The following is a 23,795-nucleotide window of genomic DNA, read 5'->3' on the forward strand; positions in this document are numbered from 1 at the left end:
GGGGTAAGCATCTATGCTTGCTACCACCACAGTGCATATATGGTTTGCACACTCTGAGCACACTCTGGTTCCTGTAGAACCAACGTTGTGTGTTTACAAAGGTCTGAGAGATGAACAAGTGCTGAATCAAATTTTACCACTCAAAGTGCCTGCTAAACAGGAAGTAGAAAAGATCAGGAGAAATTAAAGCTATTATTCTTGTCTCATGAATGAATGTCTGCATAACTCCAAGCTGAGAACATTTTTATAGAGCAGAGAAGTCTCTTTTCAACAGATGTCTGTTAGACCAAGTTCTTTGATTCTGATTTGCACTGAATAGCACATCTATAACTTGAAATAGGAGCAACTGAGTAAAAGTAATGGACCCAAAATCCAGACTCATTTCAGAGTTTGTTTATGCTTACTAGAAACCACATAGTAGAAAGCAGTTGTTAGTTTCCAAGTGCATTATAAAGTGTGGAAGAAAGAAAACTATTTAACCAAGGCAATGGTAAACCAGTGGACAGCCTGCTAATTTAGCAGCACACAGAAATGACAGTTATATTCTGACAGTAACTGGCTGTCATAGTCTATTGTAACTTGCAGCATGTAACCTAGTGATAGAAGGATGAAAGCCAGCATCTTACCTTTCAAGGTGTCCAGTTATCCTACTACTAAAGGGCATTTCTCCACTCTTAGAATTTCCAGTAGGAGGAAAAAAATAATATTACCTTTGTTTGCATAAACTCAAGGAGTTTATGCATTTGGTAAGAACATATACAACAGGGGATGTTTTCTTTCCAAAAGGAAGACAACTGTTAATGTGCATCTCTCTCTGAGAATGGAAGAGATTTAGAGTGTCAGAAGAGGCTCTCATATCAGGGTTCCTCCACCCCCATATTACATTAAAATCATGCTAGACTTTCTCTAAATCCAAACTCTGAATGGAATTCTTATACTACACCTAAGGCAGAAAAGTGTTACACATATTTGAAAGCACATGCTCACTTGAGCTTCTCTTGTAATATTTTTGCAACACAGTTCATTCGGTGTGTGATCAGAAGACTGATCATCAAGATTAATATTTTTTAAATGGCATTTCTTCTGGGAGATGAAATTACAGGTAGTTTGGCACAGATGTAGGTCATGGGTTCTACTTCTGCTCTCAGGCTGGGAGGTTCTTTTGCTTGTTTACAACATTCATTAGCAGGTGTACGTAGGATGTTAACAGGTCATCCATTTTGTAACCCTGTCAGAAAAGAAAAAAGTCTTAAGTCTCTCAAAGAGCTACAGAAGCAAAAATAACTATCATTTCTTCCCTGCATGGACATCTCCTCTTCCAACAGCTATCACTGTTTTGATAATTATTTATCTATTCCTCCCTCTACTCTTCCCTTCATATATTTACAAAACTTTACAGAGCATAGCTCTACTGTCTCCTTGTCATTCATTCTATAGATTGGCATCTTGTACTTAGAGAAGTTAGCTCTTAAATGTTTTTACGTCATCTTTACAAATTCACCTTTAACTATCAATACAGTGATGGTTGTCTGAGTCTGTGGACAATCTGAAACCAATTCTTAAAAAGGTAGTACCACTAATTGAAAAGTGTAAACTCTTAACAAGGATGGCATTACTGCATAGATGGATCAAACCGTGCAAGACAAAAAGCCTCTTATGTACTTTTGTGGGTAAGTGCAGTCTTTTCTTATAGCCTCAGATAGAATTTTGATGTATGGGAAGAATTTGGGAAATTACTGTGTTTCCTTGTTTCCGTGGCTTACGTCTTTGCATCAGATGGCATTATCTAGCACTGAACGAATTCTAAACTGCAATTTTATTGACATAGCAGTGAATGCTCTTTTTATCTGCATTGGTTTTAACATCTGTTTTGGCACCATTGTTTTGTAGCAATTCTGGATCTAAAGAAAAAATTAGAAGTTTCTTGTGTAAAAGTTGACAAAACTCTTCTTACCAGAGATGTCTCACATAAGATCCGACTTCCTCGTACCAGGTTCCCTATTGTCATGTGAAAGTATGTGCTCCCACTGCTCCAATTGGAGATTTTATTGAAGGGGTAGACTGTTAAAATATCCTGTAAGGGGAAAAAAATCTGAACTATAGAACATTTCTCAAAAGAAAATGGGCTGTAGAGCCAGAGCATTCTTTTTCTTTCCTACTTCATTTATAAACACAGTGGATCAAGGTAAGTCTTGCATCTAGACTAGTGGTATATTGTATTTTCACCAAGCAGGTGAGTCTTAATCACTCTAATAAGACTTCCTTTCATTATGTATTGATCTTTGCCTTAGCACGCTGCCATTATATCTACAATAATCTAAAACTTGCTGGATATTTGTTTTCTTATTAAAAGCAAATAGTGATACTCAGAAACACTTTTGGCTGGGAACTTGGTAAGACCAGATTGTTTGGGTTAGAAAGCTGGTAAACACTGTCATTTGACCTGATCTTACAGCTTGGGTTTCCTGCAAAACATTTTTCTGAAGCATGTTCCCTAGTGCACTGTCCATCTATCTGCCTGATCTTGTCACTTTGCCCAGGTCCATCATGATTACCATCTCTTTTTTCAGAGATGCTCTACACTTTCCTTTCCAGTGGAGAAACCGCAAAGTGATTTGAGGCAATAACATTTTCTTCGGTTTCACACAGAAAATGAATAGAGGGACTGTATCTTCTCCTGCCATTCAGGGAGAAGGTCCTGTTGCTGTCTCTAAGTTAGCATGGTCAGTTAAATCCTTCCTTAGATAGACTCTTGAGAAGCAACTGTTACCTTTGTCTTCTGATGTATCAGCGAGACTCCTTGCTTGTTGATTGCGATCAGCACGATCTCTGGGAAATTTGGCTCCGAGGTTTGCTGTAAACGAGTAACAGAGCAAGATAACCAGAAAATGAAGAAATTATCCGTATCAGGTGCATAGTGACCTTTAACAGTGCCCAGTGCTGCTTGTTCTCTTTACCAAATAAATACTTAAACATAAAAGTGTTCAATATTATGTAACTATTGCTAAGGATGACTTTTTTGGCCATATATTGATGACTTGAGCAGCTGCTACATGAAAGCAAAATCAGGTCCATTATTTCCTAGGCTATCTGATAACAGGCTTAATGGTTGGTTGCAACCCAGTAAGAGTCTAGTGAGGAGAAATTAAAGGTGCCAAGTGGGAAATGATTCCTAGAGGTATCCATTGCAGAATGAGAGGATTAGTACAGTTCTGTTCTGAGGGAAGAGTCCCCAGAGATAAAAGATTTGGCAGCATTTTGTAGTGGAGAACAATGACAGGACAGTTCAGTATCTATATAACTAAAAGACCCCATCTGGAACAACAACATAGCCAGTAAATAACAGGCATAGTTCAGAAGGGATAAAATACCCATCTCCTCACTTCCAAGGAACTGAGTTTTACTCAGTAGATCATGGGAAGCCAGCTTTATAATGCATTCTCACTTCCACAGATATGGAATTATAGTCAGTCCATATCCTCCAGTGCTGGTCTACTACCAAAGCCATTTATACAGGCCTTTAAACCTACCTTCACCTCAAAGAAGGCTGATCCAAACGTTGGCCACCGGTATATCATTTTCAAGAAGGCAATCTTGGCCTCATCCACAGTTTTTGCTTCATGTTTGCTATATGCAGCAGTAATGCTCTGTTTAGAAAAAAGGATACAAAGCCTATTCAGTTGGAGACAGGCACGTTTCCAGTGTCCAGCATTAGCACTAAAGACAGCATCAGACCATCACCAAGATCAGTCTTGTGCCCACAGCAACAGAAGACTCTGAAAATGAAAATAGCCTACCACGCCATGGGGCAAGGTGGAGCCAGAAGCTCCCCAGTCTTCCTTACTAATGAGTTGGCTGAAGGAAGTCCAGGAGCCCAAGGGAATGGATTTCAGGGCAGAGGGGCAATATGGGATGAAACAAAATTCAGAAAGCCAGTGTTCAACACCCACAGACATGTATCACATTTTCTTCTGAAACATGTAGGGTGAATTTTCCTTCTGTATTTGAAATAGTGTCCTGTGTCTTCCTCAGTGGGCTAAGTGATAAGCACCTGCTGAAACTTTCTTGCCTTTTGGTGGAGAAAAGAGCCTTTTGCTAAGAGTAGCATGCACATAGTGCAAGGTGACTGATTTGCTGGCTAAACTATGAAATATTTAGGATGCATCTTAATTTTCTGTTTCTCTACAAGATCCTCAAATCCCCAGTCCCATCACTGACTTTCCTATCTCTAACTCTTCTTCTGGGCAATGAAAATAGCTTAGTATCTCCAAGAAAAATGCACATCTCAAATCAATCATCCAGGCCTGCAGATATCTTTCAGAGGTTTGGTAAAGAGGATGCAAAGTCTAAATTGTAAGAGGCAAAATAGCAACATCCAGTAGCATCCCTCGACAGTGCTTTCAAAGACCGTCAGATCAAAAAAGTAGTGTGTCTCTATGTCTTTCTTCTCTCATAAAGCTCTGTGGAAGTAGCATGATTAATGAAAGCTGATGTTCTTACCTTCTTCCACTCATCCGGTGAGATTGCTCGGAGCAGATTGTCTGGCACCAGCTCCTTCAAGATTTTGGGGATGGTTGCCAGCTGTGTGCGGTCATTGTTGAAGCGCACTTTATAAATCAGCCCTGCCAGCTGGACAGCTTCATCCTTGGAACACTTGTGGTAGCCTCTGAGGTACTTCGGCAGCTCCTGGAAGAGACCAGCTCTGAGTCCAGACAGAATGGGCTGAAGCAAACACTGACTTATGCATACTAAATCTGTGAGGTCAGGGTATGAGTCTCGCCAAGCACAGTTCAAGGGCATCCCAAGAACTTCTGACTCCTTCTGGAGATTCTCTGGATGATTTTTAAAGGTCCTTTCCAACCCAAACCATTCTATGATTCTCCATGCAATTACAGAGTAAGACAAGCACCTCCAGGGAACAATTAGATTAGGGAGCTGTGCTCTTAACATAAGCAATATAGCTAAGGTGTGAACGCTGTGAGAAATAAATTTGCTCCTGAGGCTGAGCTGTGCCCTCAGAGGCATTCTTCTGGAGGCTCTATAATGCAGGCCTTGGTGAGGGAGACGGTAATACTCCAGCAGGCTTACTTTCTTAGGAGTATTTCTTGGATCACGTTGCCTGCTGTTATATTTATGCTTTAGGGAGCTGGTTACCTGATGGTAATGAAAAATGGAATCAGCTTTCAGGTCCTTCCCAGGAGTTACATTCAGCCACAGCTTTCTCATGAAGTACACCTCATAAGCCACAGACATACCAGCGCCTAAGGAAACAACATCTTGTTAGTATTCTCTGTATCACTGTAGAGTTCTGCAGTTTTTAAATGGCTTGTAAGTTTCTTCAGAAATGTAATTCTGGTTTTAATAGTAACAAACAAAATTGCTAACAAAAAAGTACAAAAGGCCATTTTAGATGACCAAGAAAGTGATTAGTTGTCAGCTCCTGGACACTGATCATGCAGTGATCTAAGGTGCAGGCTCTTCAGAGATGGAGGAAGAAGTTGAGGATGCCAGCAATAGGAGTGTTTGTTATTTCTTGGTGCTCATGACAGCTGCCTGCCGATGTGCAGCACACCTGAATTCTATTATACTGATGCAGGTACATTCCCTGATGGTTGTGTTTACAGAAATGAATTGTGATTTAGGGCACCCACATCTTGAGTTTGATGTAGATTTCAAAATGTGTGTTATACATGGGGGTGAAGTGCAAAGAATTGCACTAATTGCATTAGTGTTATATTGTTTTATTCTAACAAGTGTTCCCCTGGCAATACAACTTGTGCTTTGGTATCATCAGGTAATAATCTAGACCACAATTTCCTAACAACCCAAGGAATGGGAGTGATACTGTGTAAAGAACCTATTTACATGTGTTGGCTGATACCTAATCTGGCAATGCATGAGTCTTCGACTGTAAAGAGGATCAACCTATCTAACTTGTGTGCATCCGCTGTGTGTTTTGGATGCAATGGGTCAAAAAATCTTTGGTACCAATTTAAAATTTCTGGAGATCCCCCCCCCCCCCCCCCCGAGATGTTCTGGTGTTTCTGATAGCTAGTGCTTCGCTGCGTCAGGTCACTGGATCTTACCGCTGGTGCAGGCAGTAACCATGTATGTACAAATAAAAATGATATAATAAGGCTCTGCCACACACTTCCCAAGATGAAGTAAATCCTACTGGATAAATTTGCTGTTTCCCCAGTTCAACACAGCATCTCATGCAGCTTTTTGTCATACTGACATTCTGCTTACCATCTTTCCCTGGTTTGTTCCGCCTGTTCCAGTCTGTCACCTGCCTTAGTGAATCAAAGAAGTAGTCTGCTTCATTCTGACTGATCACCTGAAAAGGCCAAGCCATTCCCAAGAAGGAGGGAAAGAAGGGATTAGCAGATCATATAAAATACTGCCTGTGCCAACATACCCAAGTATCAGGTGGAATTTTTTTTCCCTGTCTATGGTGAGAGAGCACACTTACGGCAGGAAGGATAGAGGTAAGGGGAAAGAAGTAGAGAAATAGGAGGAGGAAGGCTCAAATGATTTATGTTTCTTGTGGGGATTTTTATTGCATCTTCTGTTGCTTTTTTCTTTCCAACCTGCTCATTGAAGTCAAGCTGAAGATGCCTACCTTATTCTTAGCCACTTCCTCTTTGTAAAATACTGGCACATACCAGGTTCCTCTTTTCAGGAACACAGCATACCAGAAACTCCCTGTGTTTGGACTCAGTGCTGCTTTTGCCTTGGTAACAGTTCCAGAGAGAAGGGACCTCTCAGCAAGGCAGCCAACCCAAGCTTCAGCTCAGGCAAGGCAAGCTTCTGAGAAACTAGAGAGCAATCAACTGGTGCTGATCAGCCACTGCTCTCCCTGATACTAGTGGGTACTGTACATGTGCAGCACGTCTCCTGGGCAAAGCCTGAGTGGAAAAGGGCTGAATCCAGCAGTATGCAACATGCAATTTGCTACCATCCCAGCAGCTGCAAGAAAGCCCACATCTTCTCTGCTTTTAGTACCACCTGTGTACTGGTAGACTGATAGAAACTCTGCATCTCCATCCAGCCCCTTCAAGAGACTCAAAATAATTGTCAGGTGGTAAAAGTTTGAGCCCAGATTGTATCCCCTCAGAGATGCAGTAATGACCTGCTCTGCTGCTTGGCTTCATATATGGTTGTTTAGGTGGTCTGGTAAATAAGTAAGAGAGGAGTCTGGCTACCCTGTCATAGTTGAGAAGAGTTACCTTGTCTGCAATCTTCACAAAGAGGCTGAAACCTTCCCAGGAGCTCAGCTGCAATTTGGAAGCAATGTTCTGACACAGAGTCCGGATTTTGGTGTTTGTTCCCACATCAAATGTCTATGAGATAACAAGACTCTTGTTACACAGAGGAGAGGAAGAAATGAGAACACTGAAAGTCTTGAAACATGCTCCTGCATGAACACATCAAGGCTGGGAAAACAAGTAAGTTCTCACCTGTTCTGTTTCATTGGGGAAGCAAATCTTGTGTGAGATCTTAGTGTTGTTCTGTAAGATGGCCTCAACCTCCACGGGATGAGGTGCCCACTTCCTGGAGCCACTCCTGGAAAATGCCACCACCATCGTAAGAGAGACCAGTGCTGACTGTTTAATCTTTGAGGAGCTGAACAGCAGTATTCCATCCGAACAACAGACTCCATCCAAAATGCTAGTACTATGACATGGGGTGGGCTCTAATGGACCTTCACCCCAATGCAAATTAAGAGCATTAACATGTATTAAGAGCAAGAAACTGAGGGTCGTCTTAGCATGTATATTAAAAGTCTGTTCTACTCTGCAAGGAGGTTGCATGAATAAGGCACCTTCCTAGCCAGTACCATCACCCTTTCTATGTATTCAGCGATATTTTTCTTTACTGTTATTGAATTGTGAAGATAATGGCCACAAGGAGAAATACACTTTAATTCTTGCATCAGCAAAAAGATATGCATTCAGATACAAAATGAGTTACAGCTCAGGAGGCAAGTACCAGAAAAGTTTGGAGGCCTGCTAGAAGCATTTTTTATATGTAGAGATATATATAGAGAGAGAGATATATATATAAAAGAGCTGGCATGTAATCACTGACTCAGGAGGCGCTTAAGCTGTACAATAGCAGTTCTTTGAATTTATACCTTAGAGCAGAGCTGCCTTTTAAAGCAAAGGAACTGGCCCTGAAGTCTGAGTCATGTAAAAACCTTGATACAGTTAAAGCGAGGACAAATCTAGCACCTTACCTTCAGGGGCTAGTATTTTCCTGCCCTCAGTGGCACAGAGCAGGCTGTTTGGAGATTTTGTCCACTGTAGCTTATGGGCCAAACTCCTCTCTTGCTCTGGGCCAGTCTCTTGGGAAGAGCGCTTAGTCTGGCATCCAGCTTTAGTCATGTGGATTTGAAAACTAATTTTTTTTCCATTAAATAAAGTAGCAGTTCCACTTGGAGAAGGAAAACCTGACTGTAAACCAAGTTGAACAGCACGTGCTCTGGTACTGTACAGGCACCATAAGGAGTGTGGACCTGGCCTATTCAGTCATCTATTCCTGGACTTGCAGCAGAGGGAGGCTATAGAAGACCATGGAAGTGTAGCAGCTTGGCTGGAGGCACAGGGCCATCTCTCCTTGCAGCCTCAGCCAGGAATTCATTGCCAAGGCAAGATCTGCTTTAACACCCATCAGGGTGCTTGCTGGTTCCATGGCCAGGAGTCTGGTGATGAAGCTGTAAAGCTGTTTATGGAGGAAAAGGTGTACCCAAGGGCTCAGTTGACTTCCACTCCACATATTGTAAGTCAGTCCTTTGAGCTGCCTGCTCTCCCCTTTCCAAAGAGAGCAGGTTACTTACAGGGAGAAGTTGGACTAGAGGATTGTTGTAGGTCCCTTCCAACTGAAATTATTATATTCTATTAAAAGCAAGTGCAGGTTTAATCTTAGGAAAATAAATGCTCTTCGAAAACAATATTTGTCTTTGTTCCTCTTCCCATCCCCCAGGCTCCAGATCTGGGGCAGTTTAGCAGATACAATTCTCGTCCCAAACAGCCCATTCTGCTTTCCCCTCCCTGTTTCGCCACTCTAAAGAAGCTCTATACAGCTCAACAGGGCTTAGAGCATGAATAGCACATGATACAGGGAGGCAGGAAATTTTCAGTCTTCTCCACAGAAAAAACAATGAATAGCATTCCTCGCCATGCATTTTTCAGGCACTTCAAAGGCAAGTTCAATGCGCAGTGACATTCCCCCAGCAGTGCCAAAACCCATCCGCTGCAAGGGGGACAGCCACTGTATTAGCATTCTCCTCAAGCCTGGCCCACAGGGCTCACAGACCAAATGCAGTGCCCAGCCTAAGAGAAGGGGGAGGATGGAGGAGCTGGAGGGAGAAATCATTGGGCAGCTTCCTTACTGAAGAGGTCTGTGGCAGGCAGGTGGTAACTCACAGCAACATCAAAAGGGAGAAGGCTGGGGTTAACCTTGATGCCAAAGCACTGTGTTTTCAGAGTGTCAAGCTGGGTAATTCCAGTGTGTGGAGGAATCTAGGGAAACCTTCCCCCTGCAGTTCAATGGGTCCTTCCTGAAAACCAGGTAGCCCTTCCATTATCTCTGGTCACGTCAAGTTCATTATACCAAGTCATTCACAAGCTTGGGAAGCACTGTGGGCTGGAGGTCCTGTTGCTTCAACCCTCACCAGGACAGGGGTAATGCCTAGAGGACTAAGAAGTGCCCTGGTGTGAGCAGCCTTTTAAGTCTCAGGGCTTTGCTCATTTGGATTTCTTCAAAGAATAGGAAATGACTGTGTTGATCCTGTCTTCCTAAATCTGCTTTGCTTTACCATCAGAGAACTAACAGAGCCACATTAGCACTCTGCAGATGTCAGTGACTTCAGTGGTGCCACCCCACTATGAGTAAAACCTAGTATTTTTAGCTGCACATGTGCAGTTCTGTGCTACTGAGATTCAACAAACTCAAGACTAATCCTCAGGCACATGTAAGGGGGATAAGGATATGCTGCCTCACCAAAGGAAAGCAAGGCCAGGACCTCATCAGTGACAACGCAGGATTTCATTTGAAGCTGCGTGCCCTTTAGGATGGTTGAAATACTCAGCTCTGGGAGTCAAGTGATTATGTGTGATGCCGAACTTTTAAAAATGTTGCTAACTCTGTGAAAGAAAAAAGTGAAACTGTGACACAGACCTCTCTTAGTGGTTCAAAGTCCATAAGAGAATTAAAAATAATGATTACTTAAAAAAAAAAAGGATGTAAAGAGAGAAAGGAAAGGAAGAGTCTCAATATTTTAGCCCATGTGCTTTTTGGCACCTGATTCATGATTTTTTAACACTTTGAGCTGGCTAATATGCTGGACTGTTTACCTCATCACTGTCTGAATCCTCCGACTGCACTCCAGGGCCAGCGTCTCTTTCTGACGTGTCTCTATGAACTTCTGGGCATGTTTCAGCAGTGACTTGCTGGGTGGGAATAGGCCAGTGCAGAGCCAAAGGAGCTGCCAGCCCTTGGTCTCGCTGTACCTGTGAACACAAAGCAAACGGTTCTGCTATAGCCACATATAATTGTTTGAACACACCAGCTACAGGGAAGAGAAACATACTCCCATCATGGTATGTTGTGCCATTCAGCAGAGAGCTGCAAATCAACAGAGCCTTCACACAGGATCTGGCAGCTGTTTTCTGTGCAACGACCACAGCCCGTATGCAAAGACAATGCTAAATCCTGGCTGATAAATATTGATGACAGTTGCAAATCTCATGAATAAATATAAGCTCCAGTTTAACAGTCATCTTGGCAGCGGTGACCCTGGTGCTATCCTCTTGGAAAGCCACTGTCAGTTTGCTGTTCAAGCTCACATGTATTTGGATTGTGCTTTATCAGCTGTTTGTACTCACCTGCCCTCGGTGCTAGCCAGCGTTGCTCAGAGCACAAGCACTGTGCTTGTAATTGACTTTCCCTTACACATGCTCCTGCTCTGAAAAATGAGCAGGTAGATGGCATTGTGTAATGAGGTAGTTACCGTTCTTCAAAACTCCAGATCAAGTTTGTACAATTTTCAGGCAGAAAGCCAGTTCCTCCAGCCTCTGGACCCGTGAAATCTGCCAGTCAAAGCTCTTTGGGTATCTCACCCTCACCAGTAAGAAAGGCTCTGCAGCCAGGGGGTGGTCAGTCATTCTACCTTCACAGCCAGGAGCAGAACACCCTTCAGCTGTGTCCCAGGGATTGTTCTGAAACACTAAATGGTGTGAAGTGGTTTTGATTGGGAAAGCCAGCAGGTCTACCTTTGAATGGGCACCAGACTCCACTGAATAAAGAGGTCCTGGCTTCTTTATTCCCATTTACTTTTCTAATTTTGCAGATGAAGACACACTATTTTAATCCCATTTATACTCTATAGATCCATGGTGTTTGTGTCTGTGTGAGAGCGCGACATGGTCTACAGGGCAGTGGCCTGGGAAGGATGAAAGATTTGTTGCTCTGGCTGTTCTAATGAAAATATATGGGAATAGCCACCTTTCAAGCATTCCTTTTTCCACATCAGTGATCCCTCTCAAAACAGTGAATGACCCACAGGACTAAATTGGTAGAGTACATCAGGCATGGCACTGGCACCATGGTTACAGACTATGGGTTAAATAGCCTGTAAGATTTACTGCAGGCAAGGAAATTTACCATTTAATAGTTACACACATGGTAAAAGTTCCACTAAGTTTAATATTTGTGGAACAGTAAGAAAGAAAATAAACAAATAGAAGCTCTTTCTCTAGCTTTTGGAGTGACACAATACAGCTAGAAACAGACAAACAATTTTGTTAATAATTAGTATTATTTTAAGCTTCTTTTTGCAATTCAGTTCCCCTGGACGTAGGTCAAATTATAATTTTATGAGTGGGGAAGGAAACACCAGCCTGTTTCAGAGACTTATGCATGGGCAGGGGCCTGTGTAACCAATCTGTTCTGCAAGCCAGTTGTGTAACCTAATTAATATAACTACTCAAAAGGATTTGCTGGTAGTAAAACATCTAATGTGAACTATGTGCTTACAGGAGGGAAATACTGTCATTAGGAAACTTTAAACAAATGGAGGGCTGACAGTGCGGTCACTGAAAGCATGCAAGAACTCTGCAGTGCCATATATTCTCCACAGACCGCCTTGCGAGTAAGAGGGCTTCAGTAACACCTTGCCTGCCTCACACCATACTGCACAGAGATGAGCACTGAATGCTGATGGGAGCAAAGCAGCAGCTCAAGGGAGACAAGCAACGGTCCTGCTCTGTGGCCTATCACTGCCAGTCAGTGGTCCTGAGCACTCTGCAAAGGTGAGCCCCATGGCACTGCCTGGAAAAAGGGGGAAGGGAAGGTCTCACTCCAACATTTGGCCATCCTTCCCCTCTGTCCCCACCCCATCACAGGTGTAGCAGGGATTCCTGCTCACCACCTCCACTTGAGCCCTGGCTCTGCAGAAGCAGGGCGTTTGCACCCAGGTGAGTACCTGTTTCTGTTCTCAGTCAGTTGCTTCATAATCTGACAGTAAATCTCATCTCGCAGGACTTCCTCCTGGATAGCTGCTACAAATATCTGGTCAGTGACTTCCACAGAGGAGTGTGCCTGTTTTGAGGGATAGTCTCCCATGAATTTCATGATGGGTGAATGTGCTGTCAAGGACAAAAGCAGGCCAATTTTGGAAGGTAAATGGGAAGTCTCACCTGGATCCTAACATGTTAGTGACTGTTGATGCCTAAGTGGCAAACAGTGGGAGGAGGGTCTGGAACATAGTCCCTGCTTGTCCCCTACCCCCTTTCCCTGTGCAGTCACTGCTTGGCTGTGATTTGCCCTGTATTAGCTGCTTGCTTTGGGCATATGCAGTAAATCTCACTCACTCCTAAAGCCACATTCTCAGTTAAGTGAGCCATCAGGAGTTGTGGAGCATTGGGTGGGAATAGGAACCTTTCCTCCGTAGACAAGGGAACACTGCTAAGTTGTGCAGAGTTGGTACCCACCACCTTGATGTAAATGTATCCCCTGTAATGTGGATGCAGTATGATCCAAATGGAGGTGAGTTTAGTGGAGGTAGCTAGCTCTTCCTTCCCCCGCCACGTCCCAAAGAGAAGAGTGAAAGGATATCAATGAAGGCCTGACAAGCCAAGTCCCGAAGATCAGGGTCTGTGCATGCTGTCTTCAGCAAGGGCTGTTTCAAGGGCTCCTTAGAGTGTGCCCACAGTTGACTGCGCCCACGGGATTTCTGGAGAACAGCTTTGCTGATGGATTCTTTCTCAGGATTTCTGAATGAAGACAAGTGCAGGCAATATAAAATTACTGGATCAGTATTGCTATGAACGTAGGAGGTCATTATCACAGAGACTTATCTCTAGGCATGTTCTTTCCCAAGACAGTGATCTCATATCTCCTTTGATTAGGCAGGTCAACAAGAACAGGAAAATATGTATTCTTTTAGATCCAGAAGGGAGAAGGCTTGCAAAAAGAAGAGAGATTTTAGAAGACTAATTTTTCCCTTACTCTCTGAGGCCTGAGATGTTGCGTACCCTAGCTAGCTGGTAAGTGCTGAAGAAGGAGTGCGAAGAATAGGGCCTGCTGGAAAGAGAAAAGTCCAGCTGGGTTCTTCTACCCTTGCCTTTGCATTTCTGCAGACAAAAGATACAAGCAGGCCATGTGCCAGAATCTCTGCATGTCCAAAGTCACACTTCATTACAGGGAACAAAGAGAAGAAACTTAATCAGAAACGGGAGATGCTGTTACATCCTAGGCTTTAAGGATCACTAAAGATCAACTGGAACTTTCCTAGGGTGCACACTATACAGAGAGCTTCACCTGAAGTGTTCATAGGAGAACTCCTCCAGGGTGTAAGGCTTCACTTTTAGATCCTCTTCATCAGGTTCGTCCATGTAGGAGTTCTGTGAAGCTGTCCTCCTCTGGTCTGGAGACATCATCAGCAAACTCTGGAATGACACAGCCACATAGAGATGTCACATGGACACAGGTCTCTGCACGTATTGTCAGGTGTTACTCAGCATATATGCGCAGATGGTGTATGCTAAGCTTGAGTGCTCTGTGCTGCAGGAGACCTTCTGTCCCCTAAGCAGCATCTTCAGAGACTCAAGAAAGACTTGGGAGTAGTTGACTCAAGGAAGTAATTTCCACAGAGCCAACAGTAGCAACCATCAAGATGTGTGTGATTATCCAAAGCACAACACTTGTTAAAAATGCACCTGCTTATCACTGGTGTGTTTTTCCCTCACTTTTTCAGCTTTTTACTTGTTAGCACAGTATCCAATATACTGAGTCTCCAAAACTAAAGATAAAATTGTTAGCAAACAGAGTGATCAATGGGAAACCTTGACTCCCTTGAAGAGCATATTCTTTTAAAGTAACCTGCTGCACTTAGAGCTTCCCTTGAGACATAATGTATGATTGCCAATCAAGCCCAGTGTGAATGCAGGAAAATTCAATGGCACACCTGTTTCCATTAATTGTTACCAATTCCAGGCACTGAAATCCCTAATGGTGAACGAACCGTTTTTTTGAAAGTCATTGCTTTTGTGCAGCTGCAGTCTTCTCCTTAGAGTTTAGGCTAGGTTTAGTTTTGTTTTCACACAGGACAGCATGAAATGCTTTGCTTCAATGGGAGGTATAGAACTTGTCTGACTTTGGAGGAACAATTAACTTCCAGTTATAAATTTAATCATATTTAACACTTATTATCATTTATCTCTCAGTCTCTTCAAAGAGAGTGCTCAGCTTTTCTTACCAGCACTTGACTAGAGGGTTTTGTGAGAGAAGGAATGATGTAGATCTCTTCCAAAAATACATTCCCTGTTTTGCCTGTCCTTTCATTCTGGGCACAGATCCAGCCAGAGTTTGCATCCAGCCTTTTGTCTTCGGTGAAGATTAGCACGTCTCCCTTCTTGAAGGACAGGATGTCAGGGTCTTCTGGAAAACAGAATAAGGGAGTACTGTTCAGGCTTGACAGTCCAAGAAAATGCAAAGGGATTGCAATGTGAAAGACAAGGGAATTGTATTTTGAAGGCCTGAATTCAATTAGCAATAGAAAGTGATTTGTGTAAATACAGCTAATTATCCAGTAACACTTCAGAGAAATCACTTAAATTTCCTCTGACAGCCTGATTTTGATCCACTGAGGGCAATGGCAAAACTCCATTTGATTTAAATGGATGCTGACTTTGTGTCTAGAACTGGCGGCAAAGCATGGAAAGAAACTCAGTAGTTGTAAGTAGGTGAAGTTAATGCTTACATTTTAATCCCCTCTTGTCTGTTCCAGCCAACTATATTCCACAGAAAATTCCAGTTTACCACCTCTGTGAAATTTTTCTGGAAGTATTTCCAGGGAGCCCAGATCCAACTTCCTACTATAAGCAGGCTGAGTTGTTGGACACTGTACTATCTAAATAAAATATGCAAAGAAGTAGAAGGAGGAAGGAAATTTGTATGCAAAGGATATTGAATCACAATGCCTTTATGCATCCCTCCTGGAGCAAAGGGACTCTTGCTGAAGTTCTCCCTCTTCTCTTTGAGCTCTTTCAAACAAGTGCTGCGGGTTCTTTCAAGATTTCTTCCCTACTCTGTAGAAAAATTATGAGACTTACCTTGGGATTTTTTCTCATGCATTGCCACAGCAAATCGTGATCTCTTCTTCAGTCCTTCCAGGAACATGACCACCAGTTCAGCAATGACAACACTGTTTACAGATGTCAGGACAAACTCCTCGGCACGAAGTGTGATGAGAGTGCAACTCTGTCCAAATGACTTCACTGCCCTATGTATTATCGAACAGTTTGTTACCGGACCATCTGCAAAACTTACAGACCCATCTGCAATCACAGCCAAGGCACCTACACCTCCTTGTAGACAACTCCCTTACAGTGAGTATTGGTAGTTCTTAATTTGCCTTCTCATGAGTTGGTAGGTGTGAAGGACTGAAGTGGTTCAGGTTAACTCTGGACTTCACCATGTTTTGTACAAAAGTGCTTCATTATAGACAAAAGAACACCCTTCTTTTGGAGTGACTGGGCAACTAATTAAATCTGTGACAGTCCTCACAGAGGTATTTTTTGTGTATGTAAGACCCTATTCTCTGAGTGATCTGATGCAAGGATGTCTGCCCTGAGCAAGCCAATGGTTACGCTCTTTCCCTCAGTTATCATGTTCAGGTCCATCACATATGCAAACTCCCAGCATGCATAACAGATGATGGTTTAGCTATGTTAGTTATTTGGGCCATTCTTGTCTTGATACATGTCTGTGCTTCCTTACACCTTTCTGACTGAGCAGGATCATCTTTCCTTCCACCAGCTGGGAAGATTCAGCCATTTCGGTATTTCCGTTACAGGCTGCTCAGAACTTGTCCCCTTCTGTTTCCCAGACCTAGGATAAACCACCTTTCCAGGCTCAGATCAAATCATCTAGTGGGACGGCAGAGAAAGTACACCTCCCTCCTACATGGAAGACCCTTTCTGAGTATGGGCATAGATGCCACCTTCAGATCTTGTCTTTCTGGGGCACTCACCTGTTGGTGTGGATGCCAGTTATCTCTGGGAAGGTCAGCTCAAGGAGCCGCTTTTCTGACTCATCCAAGAAGCAGATACCTTTCCAATTTATGGCAACGATAAAGTGGTTCTTGGGCAGGCTGGGACCTGAAAATGCAGAAAAAACTCTTTATCAATGCTATACAAGTCCTCCTCTATTGATCTTATATCTGTCCTCTACTCCCAGGCTCTGGGTATTACCTGAAAACTTAGTGACTTCAAAGAATCGGGAAAAAAGCAAAGGCCACTGAAAGCGAGCAAAATCTACGAGTTGTTCCTTCACAGTCTGACGGGAGAGACGGTCCTGTGTGTATGGGGCCTGCAGTATAAAAAAATACCCAAGGTTTTCTCAGTAAAATCTGATTTGCATGATCTGCAGACAATAAAGAGCAGGCCTGATCCTAGAGGTTCCCAACAGCCCCCTGCTGTCACTGGTGTCAAGGGTACCTGGAGAAAGTCAAATCAGGAATAGCCTCCGGGGGCCCAAGGCACATGCTGCTGAGGCTGCCCACAGGCATGGGGATTCCAAATTTCCCTCAAATCCCCACTGACTGATCTGTTCAGAGTCTAACACATTTTAGATGCCATGGAAATAATTCAGGTAATCCATTTCCAGATCAAAACCAATATTCCATCCCATGCCCATCCTGACTCAGTTGTCAGATGGGAGATAGAGAGCCTTAAAAGATACTCTCTTCAGACATTTAAATATACTTTTTTCATTCTGCCCCCCATGTTCAGCCCTGTATGGAAGAGTGAGTGGAAAGGTTCTCCACTCTCCCAACTCTAACTATTTGGGATATACAAACTGAGATTTTTTTTTTCCTTCTTCCCCCAACAGACATAAATGGAAATGGTGAAAGAAGCAGAAGCTGGTGCTTGAGAGTGGTTACCCAGCAGTGCCAGACAAACCTCTTACCTTAGCATGTGTGTAGGTTATAAGGCTCACCCACTTTTCCAGGGGCTTGGACTTCAGCTGTTTCACTGGGATACAGTCATGGAGCACCTTCTGCACAAGTTCATTGTGAATGGAATCTCCAAACTGGATGTAACAATATTTTGCACCTATCTCCACCAAATCCTCCTCCTGAAACAATTAATCCATTAAAAGAGGCCTAGAAAGACGTCACAAAGTCCAGATACCCTTGTTCAACCTTGAAGCCAGTTTAAGAATGGGGCTTTCTCCATTTTTGTCTGGATAACTCTTGACAGTCATCCAGCATACGGAGAGATGAACTTCACACAATCATAGCATCAAAGAGATTATTAGCAAAGATATTTTAAAAGGACACAAATTGTCCCTTTGAACATGCCTCCAGCTGCCACATGAACTGAAAGCTGCAGGAAAAAAAATGTATTAATTACAGCTGCCAGTGTGACAGCTGGCACAATCACCTGGACAGGAATTGTTCATTAAGAAGGGAAGGATTGTTCACAGCCACTAGAAACTTCATTCATCTTCCTGCTTTTTAATGTAGGAAATGTTAATATAGTTTTGTCTCTTTAGGAGGATGAATAAGGAGACCCACCTTCTCGCAACGGTACTCTCCAAACCGGATGCCGCGAATGACTTGGTGGTAAATGAGATCAGTGCTGATAGGATCCTCCTGGGAGTTGTGCCATGGGGTGAAGATTTCCTTCCGGAAGTAGAGTCGCCAGGGCGCATTGCGTTCGTGTGTGCCCCGCTCCTTCACTAGCTGCTCACACTGAGAGATGGCATCCAGGACATGATCTCGTCCCCCACCCAGTGACCAGACCTAGAACAAAGGGACACTGCATTTACTGGCATGCCTGCTTTGGATCTGAGTGAAGGACAACAAACCCAAAGCTCCTGGCCTCCTGACAGCAAGAAAAACTCTGAAAAGGTAAACAGATGGATGTGCAAGTTGTACTTTGGTAAATGTATGTATTTTTATTGACAGGGATGGTATCAGGAAAAATAAGTTGGAAGTTAAGGCAAAGCAGCTCTGGTTTACAATCTTCTATTTGTCTCCTCGTACTTTGTTTATCCCTTGTATATCCCCTTAAGTGCACATGCAAGTGTTGCTGTAATCTAAACAAAAATGCCATCTCTGAATTAATTTCTTTGCTATTGATGCCTTACTCTGAGCACCAAGATGTCATCTTGCTGTGTATGTCTGTTTTACAGCATTACTGTAAAAAAAAGCAAAGGGAAGGAGAGGCTAAAATGCCAGCATGTGAGCTAACAGCAGCAGCGCTGGCAAGGACCTTGGCTTTCAATGCCACATGATAGGGGCTGCATCAGCAGCACTGTAACACAGGACAAGAAAGTTACGTGCAGCAGTGCAGGAGGGAAATATGTCTTTGAGCAGAGCTCCCCAGCGTGTGAGACCTGCTAGTTTCACCCTGCTCCAGCAGTTCTGCAGTGCTGCATGCATGACGAGCAGGTGGGATCCTAGAACATGGCCGGGAGACCACAGTGCTGCACTGCCCATGCACAGGAACAGGGACACTAGTCAATTATGTGACCTGGCAAAGGAAACCTCACAGGCCTGTAGCAGGAATTGCTAAGTGGCTAGCCAGCAGAAACGCAGAATAGGATTATCAGCTCCTCAGATTCAGCTGGGGTTCAAAGCTGATTTGGTTTGAACAAAGGACTGGGACAGGAGTGCTTCCAGAAGTCAGAGGGAGTCCTCGCTGAGGCTGGGTAGACAGGAGCAACTCCACAGAAAGAGAAGGGAGGTTTCATTCTATTCTTCTGCACTTTACCTTATCAAACACAGCAATGTAGAGTGAAAACCCAAACACATCCTTCAGTTTGATTTTATCTGCTATGAACTGACAGATCTCTTTGGCAATGGAAGCAGAGTCTGCAGGAACAGTGATGCTTTGGCCGTTCATCAGGGTGACATTAAACATAATGGGTTTCTTCTGCTTTGTTGCCTGTAAGTCAGAGTCAAATGAGAGAAAAAAATTATGGGCAAATCTTACTTTTCTGTGAAGAATAAAGAAGGCATTTAGATTTAAGAGCTTCACACACTACACCCTAGTCAACAATCTTTAAGTGAATCTCCAACACCCACACAGTTTCTTCAATGCATGGTGAGTCTTAAATATAAATTACATCCCTAGAGCAGCACTGGAATCAAGTTCCCTCCTCCCCACAGCTCAGGGGAGTTGATTATCACATAACAGTGTAGACTTTTCATGAGCCTTATTTGGCCTGATGACTTTCAGGTACAACCTTACATGCATCAGTGGAGACATGGCCTGCAGCAAGCATTTTGCCCAGGGAGGTGTGTGTTAGACAATGGAGTCACTCAGATTTAGGAAGGAATTGAACTGAGGTCTTCACTTAAGGGGGGGCATGTGTGCATGTGTGTGTATGACTTTTAATTACTAGGGTGACATTTAAAAGAAGGGGGAGGGTGATGTAGCCCTATCATACACACTTTTCCCCTCCATTTTAAAAGCATAAGCCCTGTTCAGTTCTTTCCACAAATGATTCCAGTTCTTTCCACAATGAGCTTCCCTCAGGAGGTGGTTCTGGCCTGTGGCTCCTGAGTGGATCTCCCTGCAAATCATGTGTTGCAGCTTTTAACTTACATCCTCCGCTGGGTTTAGGTTAACTGAATAGCCAGAAGAGGTGTATCTAAGAAGCTGTCCAGAACAAGGCAGCTGGTCTTCAATCCCCTTGTGCAATTGATTTCCATTATTGGACTTAGGAAGATGTGTTAGCACAGGTTAGTAAATACAATCCAGCATAAAATGACACAGATCAATATAAATTATCAAAAAAGGAGTTGCTACCTGAAGTTCCAGCCAGCTTGGAGGTTCAGTCCGTGCTCCATTGACATAGGTACGTCTCAGACGTTCAGCACAATATGGTGCATAGCCTGTGGGCCCATGGTGGATGAAATTCAACAGGTACTATATGCACAGAGCATAAGAAAGAATTAGGAAACACTAATCCTCATAAAACATTAGAAACCTTCTGCAGCTGATAGACTAGATTAGCGTCATCATTTAGCTTACAGTTCACCAGAAAGTGTTAAAGGTTAGGGTTGGGATTAGTGTTCTGGAAAAGGAGGTTTGAGACACCAAGTTTTCTCTCATTCTGTAAAGCTTTTAGACTAAAGAGGAAGGCTTGTGTCAATCTATTCGCTATGTTTAACTGTATGATGAATATTAGACAGTGGAGACTTTATTCTTATGATTAGAGCAAGGGTTAGTGTTTCCAACTGAAGAACGTGAAGTCTTGTGACATTCTGCATGAACCAAAGTGCTGGGAAGAGGGCTAACTGCAGGTTAGGGCTGCTGATTATGGTTACTTTTAGTTTTACTAAGTTCTCTGGCAATATCAATAGTTGAAGTCCATGATTAAGATTGTACGTTGGAAGAGAAGGATTGGATAAACTGAGTGTTTGGAGTTTGTATCACTCTGTTATCTTGGATGATGTGGTATAAGTAAGGACTTGTATTTACATACTTGTATTTAGTGCAAGCATGGGTCAGTCACCTGGTTATTTTAATGATTAAGAATATTCCTAGAGATAGGGTATGGATTTAGGAAAAGAGAACTAGAGCAAGTCAGGTCTTTTGTGAATTCTGCATGGTTCACCGTCTTTGGATTAAGACTGGTGTCAAAACATGTCTATGGCTTGTATCTGGTTTGTTCCAAGTAGTGGCCACTCAGCAGAATTTATGATTAGATTAATCATTTGAGCTAGGGTGTCAATAAAGCAAGGCTGAAGATTCAGGGGTATCTATGGATTCTGTTTGCCTTTAAGAGCTAGGAGGAAGGCTGATGTCAAGTTGGAGCCACAGGTTGTGTTGTTTTTTTTTCTTCTGTGATGAACTGGATTTATCCAGATGAAAAACCCCAAATCTCTATTGGATTTTGTAGGGCTTGGAGATGTAGGGTAAGAACTGGCAAAATATGGGGAGTGATTTCATACTGGACTCCTGAGTATATTTAATCATGAGGATTGTAACTGGAGACAGCCTGTAAATGATGGAAAGGCAGAACTGGAGAAGATAAAATTTGCCAGATTCTTTACAGATTACAGATCTAAATGAGGGCTGCAATCAACAGCAGAATTCGACTTGTATAGCATGTAATGAAAAAGAATTAAATGTGAGTACAGCAATCATTTATTTAAATTCCCAGATAAGCATATGAGATGAGATAGTGTCTGCGAAAATCACAGCACCAGCTGCTATGGCAGCCAAACAGTTTATGTGGCTATTTGTATCAAAACATCAAAATACAAAAGAAACCAGATCAGCTAAGGCATTTAAGGTGCTGTAGGAAAGGTTAGTAGTGTACCTTCACAAATGTGTCTGAAGGAGGAAAGCAACCAAGGCAAAGTGACAGGAGGATCCAGCCTCGAGCGTAGCTGCTCCTGTTGCTGTTTTCAGTGAGTTGTTTGCAAATCTGGCAATAAATCTCATCTCTGTAATAAAACATGTGAAAGCAACAGATAATGATTCAGTGTCTGAACTGTTTTTGGCTACGTTTCCACTGCAAGCTTGGCATGACTGCAGCATGATGAAGTAGATCTGAGCTAGGTTTAACCATGTTAGCGAGGATACCACCTGTAACGTACCACAGGAAATAACTGTGTCATTGGCTTTGGCAGGAAAAGGCTCGAGATATATTTAGTGGCCTTTGCCACCTCTTGTTACTCGAGCAGTTCAAGTGCAGTTCCCGTGCTGGATTACCTCCTGTGGCAAGCAGGAGGGCTGTGCAGGGATAATAATTGCCGGGTCATCCAGCTGTGAAATGCCACTGCTGTCCCTCCACATGTGAAACTTGCTCTAAGCTCTCTACAGTATGTGGCTTGTATCTCATGGCTCTTGTCTGTCTGCTCATATGTGGATTTTTGGGATAAGGGTAGGGGGACACCCTGCTTAATTTTATATTTTTAGTAAACTTGGAGTGACTCCTTGGACAGAAATAGAGGAAAGGGTGCTTCAGAGTGAGCTTCTGAATATGCAAGTTGCCTGCAGCAAGGACATATGGGAAACAGATGCAAAAATCTGCATACAAACTGCTATTTAAAAAATCATCTTAAATTTTCTGGACTCTTGGAACATACATTTGGCAAGTCTGGTGTGGGAGGACACAAGGTGGATGAGGTTTTTGTTCCCAGATAGGACATATGATGAAACACAGACTGAGGGAGTAGATACTTAGCCTGTGGAAGGCAATTTTTGCCAGCTGAGGATCTGCTTCTGGGAGCATTTTGACTGAAACAAAGCAACTATGTAGAGAGGAACGTAGCCCATGACTGAGGTCAAGGCAGGGCCTGTGCCTATGGGCTTTGTTACAGAAAAGCGTTGCATAAGCTAAAATGGGCTAAAATGGAGGAGAGAATTCACGGGGTCAGGTCAGAACCAACCAGCTTCTGTCTCATCCTCACACCATGCTTGGCCTAAGGTCCAGCCTCACACCACTAGTAAGCAGGATTTCTTCTTCTAGTGGCTGATATATTCAGCAAGCCAGGCCTTCAACCATCTCTGATTTGGGTACATTCAGTCAGGAATCTCCAGAGATAAATGTGAGACATTTCCAGCATTTGGAAAATGCCCTGGGACTGTGGAAAGGGGACGCTGGATTTCCTTGATGTAATGGGTGCCTGGTCCTAGAAAGGAGATAGAAATTTCCTACCTGATGGCAGGGCGCAGAATTGCATTGCCAATAATGAAGTGCACTTTTTCTAGGTTGGACATAGGTCTCTCAGAGATCGAGCTGTCCTCTTGGAAAGCCTCTTCTCCAGTTCTCAGCTGGTCTGTCACCTGAAAGAAACCAAGCAGAACCCCAGAGTGCTCTAGAAACCTCCCCTCTTCCCGGGCAGCTCTCCCAGAAATGAGAGACATTCCTTCTCTTTCTGGCTAAAACTCTTTCTGCTCAGTGCAGGAGCAGTTAGGAACAGACCATACTTCTCCCTCTCTCAAGCTAACTCATAAAATGCAGTGTTACAGCACTATTACTGGCTAGGAAAACTTTCTTGTATTGTCCTGTACAGCTCTAAGCACCTGGTGGTTCTCGGTCTGCTCAGGGCTTTGGGCAAACAGTTCTGTAATACCAACAATTCTCAATAATAAATTGTTCTCTGTGTTCAGGGGTCACTCTTCAGCAGGAAGGGATGAAGTGAATCTGCCAGAGAATGAATGACAGCAGTGCACATGGGGATAGTTTTAAAAGAAGAACAGTGCACCAGGTATCCCATACACAGGGCTGCACTGGCTTGGCAGCGGAACAAATTCCCAGCT

General features: G+C 43.2%; 1 protein-coding gene across 1 annotated transcript in view; it reads right to left on the bottom strand.

The window, feature by feature from the left end:
• Window positions 1-960: 960 nt before the first annotated feature.
• MYO7B (myosin VIIB) overlaps window positions 961-23,795 on the bottom strand; it is a gene marked incomplete at its 5' end in the record, with an annotated part of 48,205 nt that continues 25,370 nt past the window's right edge. Inside the window, 23 exons of the mRNA XM_082319055.1 lie at window positions 961-1,228; window positions 1,955-2,074; window positions 2,771-2,854; window positions 3,531-3,647; window positions 4,501-4,686; window positions 5,155-5,261; window positions 6,250-6,337; window positions 7,230-7,343; window positions 7,461-7,566; window positions 10,359-10,514; window positions 12,488-12,650; window positions 13,093-13,277; window positions 13,825-13,952; window positions 14,762-14,943; window positions 15,618-15,787; window positions 16,538-16,664; window positions 16,758-16,875; window positions 17,476-17,643; window positions 18,086-18,313; window positions 19,287-19,460; window positions 20,328-20,447; window positions 21,847-21,973; window positions 23,191-23,318. Of these exons, the coding sequence (XP_082175181.1) occupies window positions 1,145-1,228; window positions 1,955-2,074; window positions 2,771-2,854; window positions 3,531-3,647; window positions 4,501-4,686; window positions 5,155-5,261; window positions 6,250-6,337; window positions 7,230-7,343; window positions 7,461-7,566; window positions 10,359-10,514; window positions 12,488-12,650; window positions 13,093-13,277; window positions 13,825-13,952; window positions 14,762-14,943; window positions 15,618-15,787; window positions 16,538-16,664; window positions 16,758-16,875; window positions 17,476-17,643; window positions 18,086-18,313; window positions 19,287-19,460; window positions 20,328-20,447; window positions 21,847-21,973; window positions 23,191-23,318 (3,180 nt within the window). The 3' untranslated portion in view covers window positions 961-1,144. The remainder of the gene's footprint in view (window positions 1,229-1,954; window positions 2,075-2,770; window positions 2,855-3,530; window positions 3,648-4,500; window positions 4,687-5,154; window positions 5,262-6,249; window positions 6,338-7,229; window positions 7,344-7,460; window positions 7,567-10,358; window positions 10,515-12,487; window positions 12,651-13,092; window positions 13,278-13,824; window positions 13,953-14,761; window positions 14,944-15,617; window positions 15,788-16,537; window positions 16,665-16,757; window positions 16,876-17,475; window positions 17,644-18,085; window positions 18,314-19,286; window positions 19,461-20,327; window positions 20,448-21,846; window positions 21,974-23,190; window positions 23,319-23,795) is intronic.

Source organism: Platalea leucorodia (assembly GCF_965183815.1).
Source record: "Platalea leucorodia genome assembly, chromosome: 8".
Taxonomy (NCBI): domain Eukaryota; kingdom Metazoa; phylum Chordata; class Aves; order Pelecaniformes; family Threskiornithidae; genus Platalea; species Platalea leucorodia.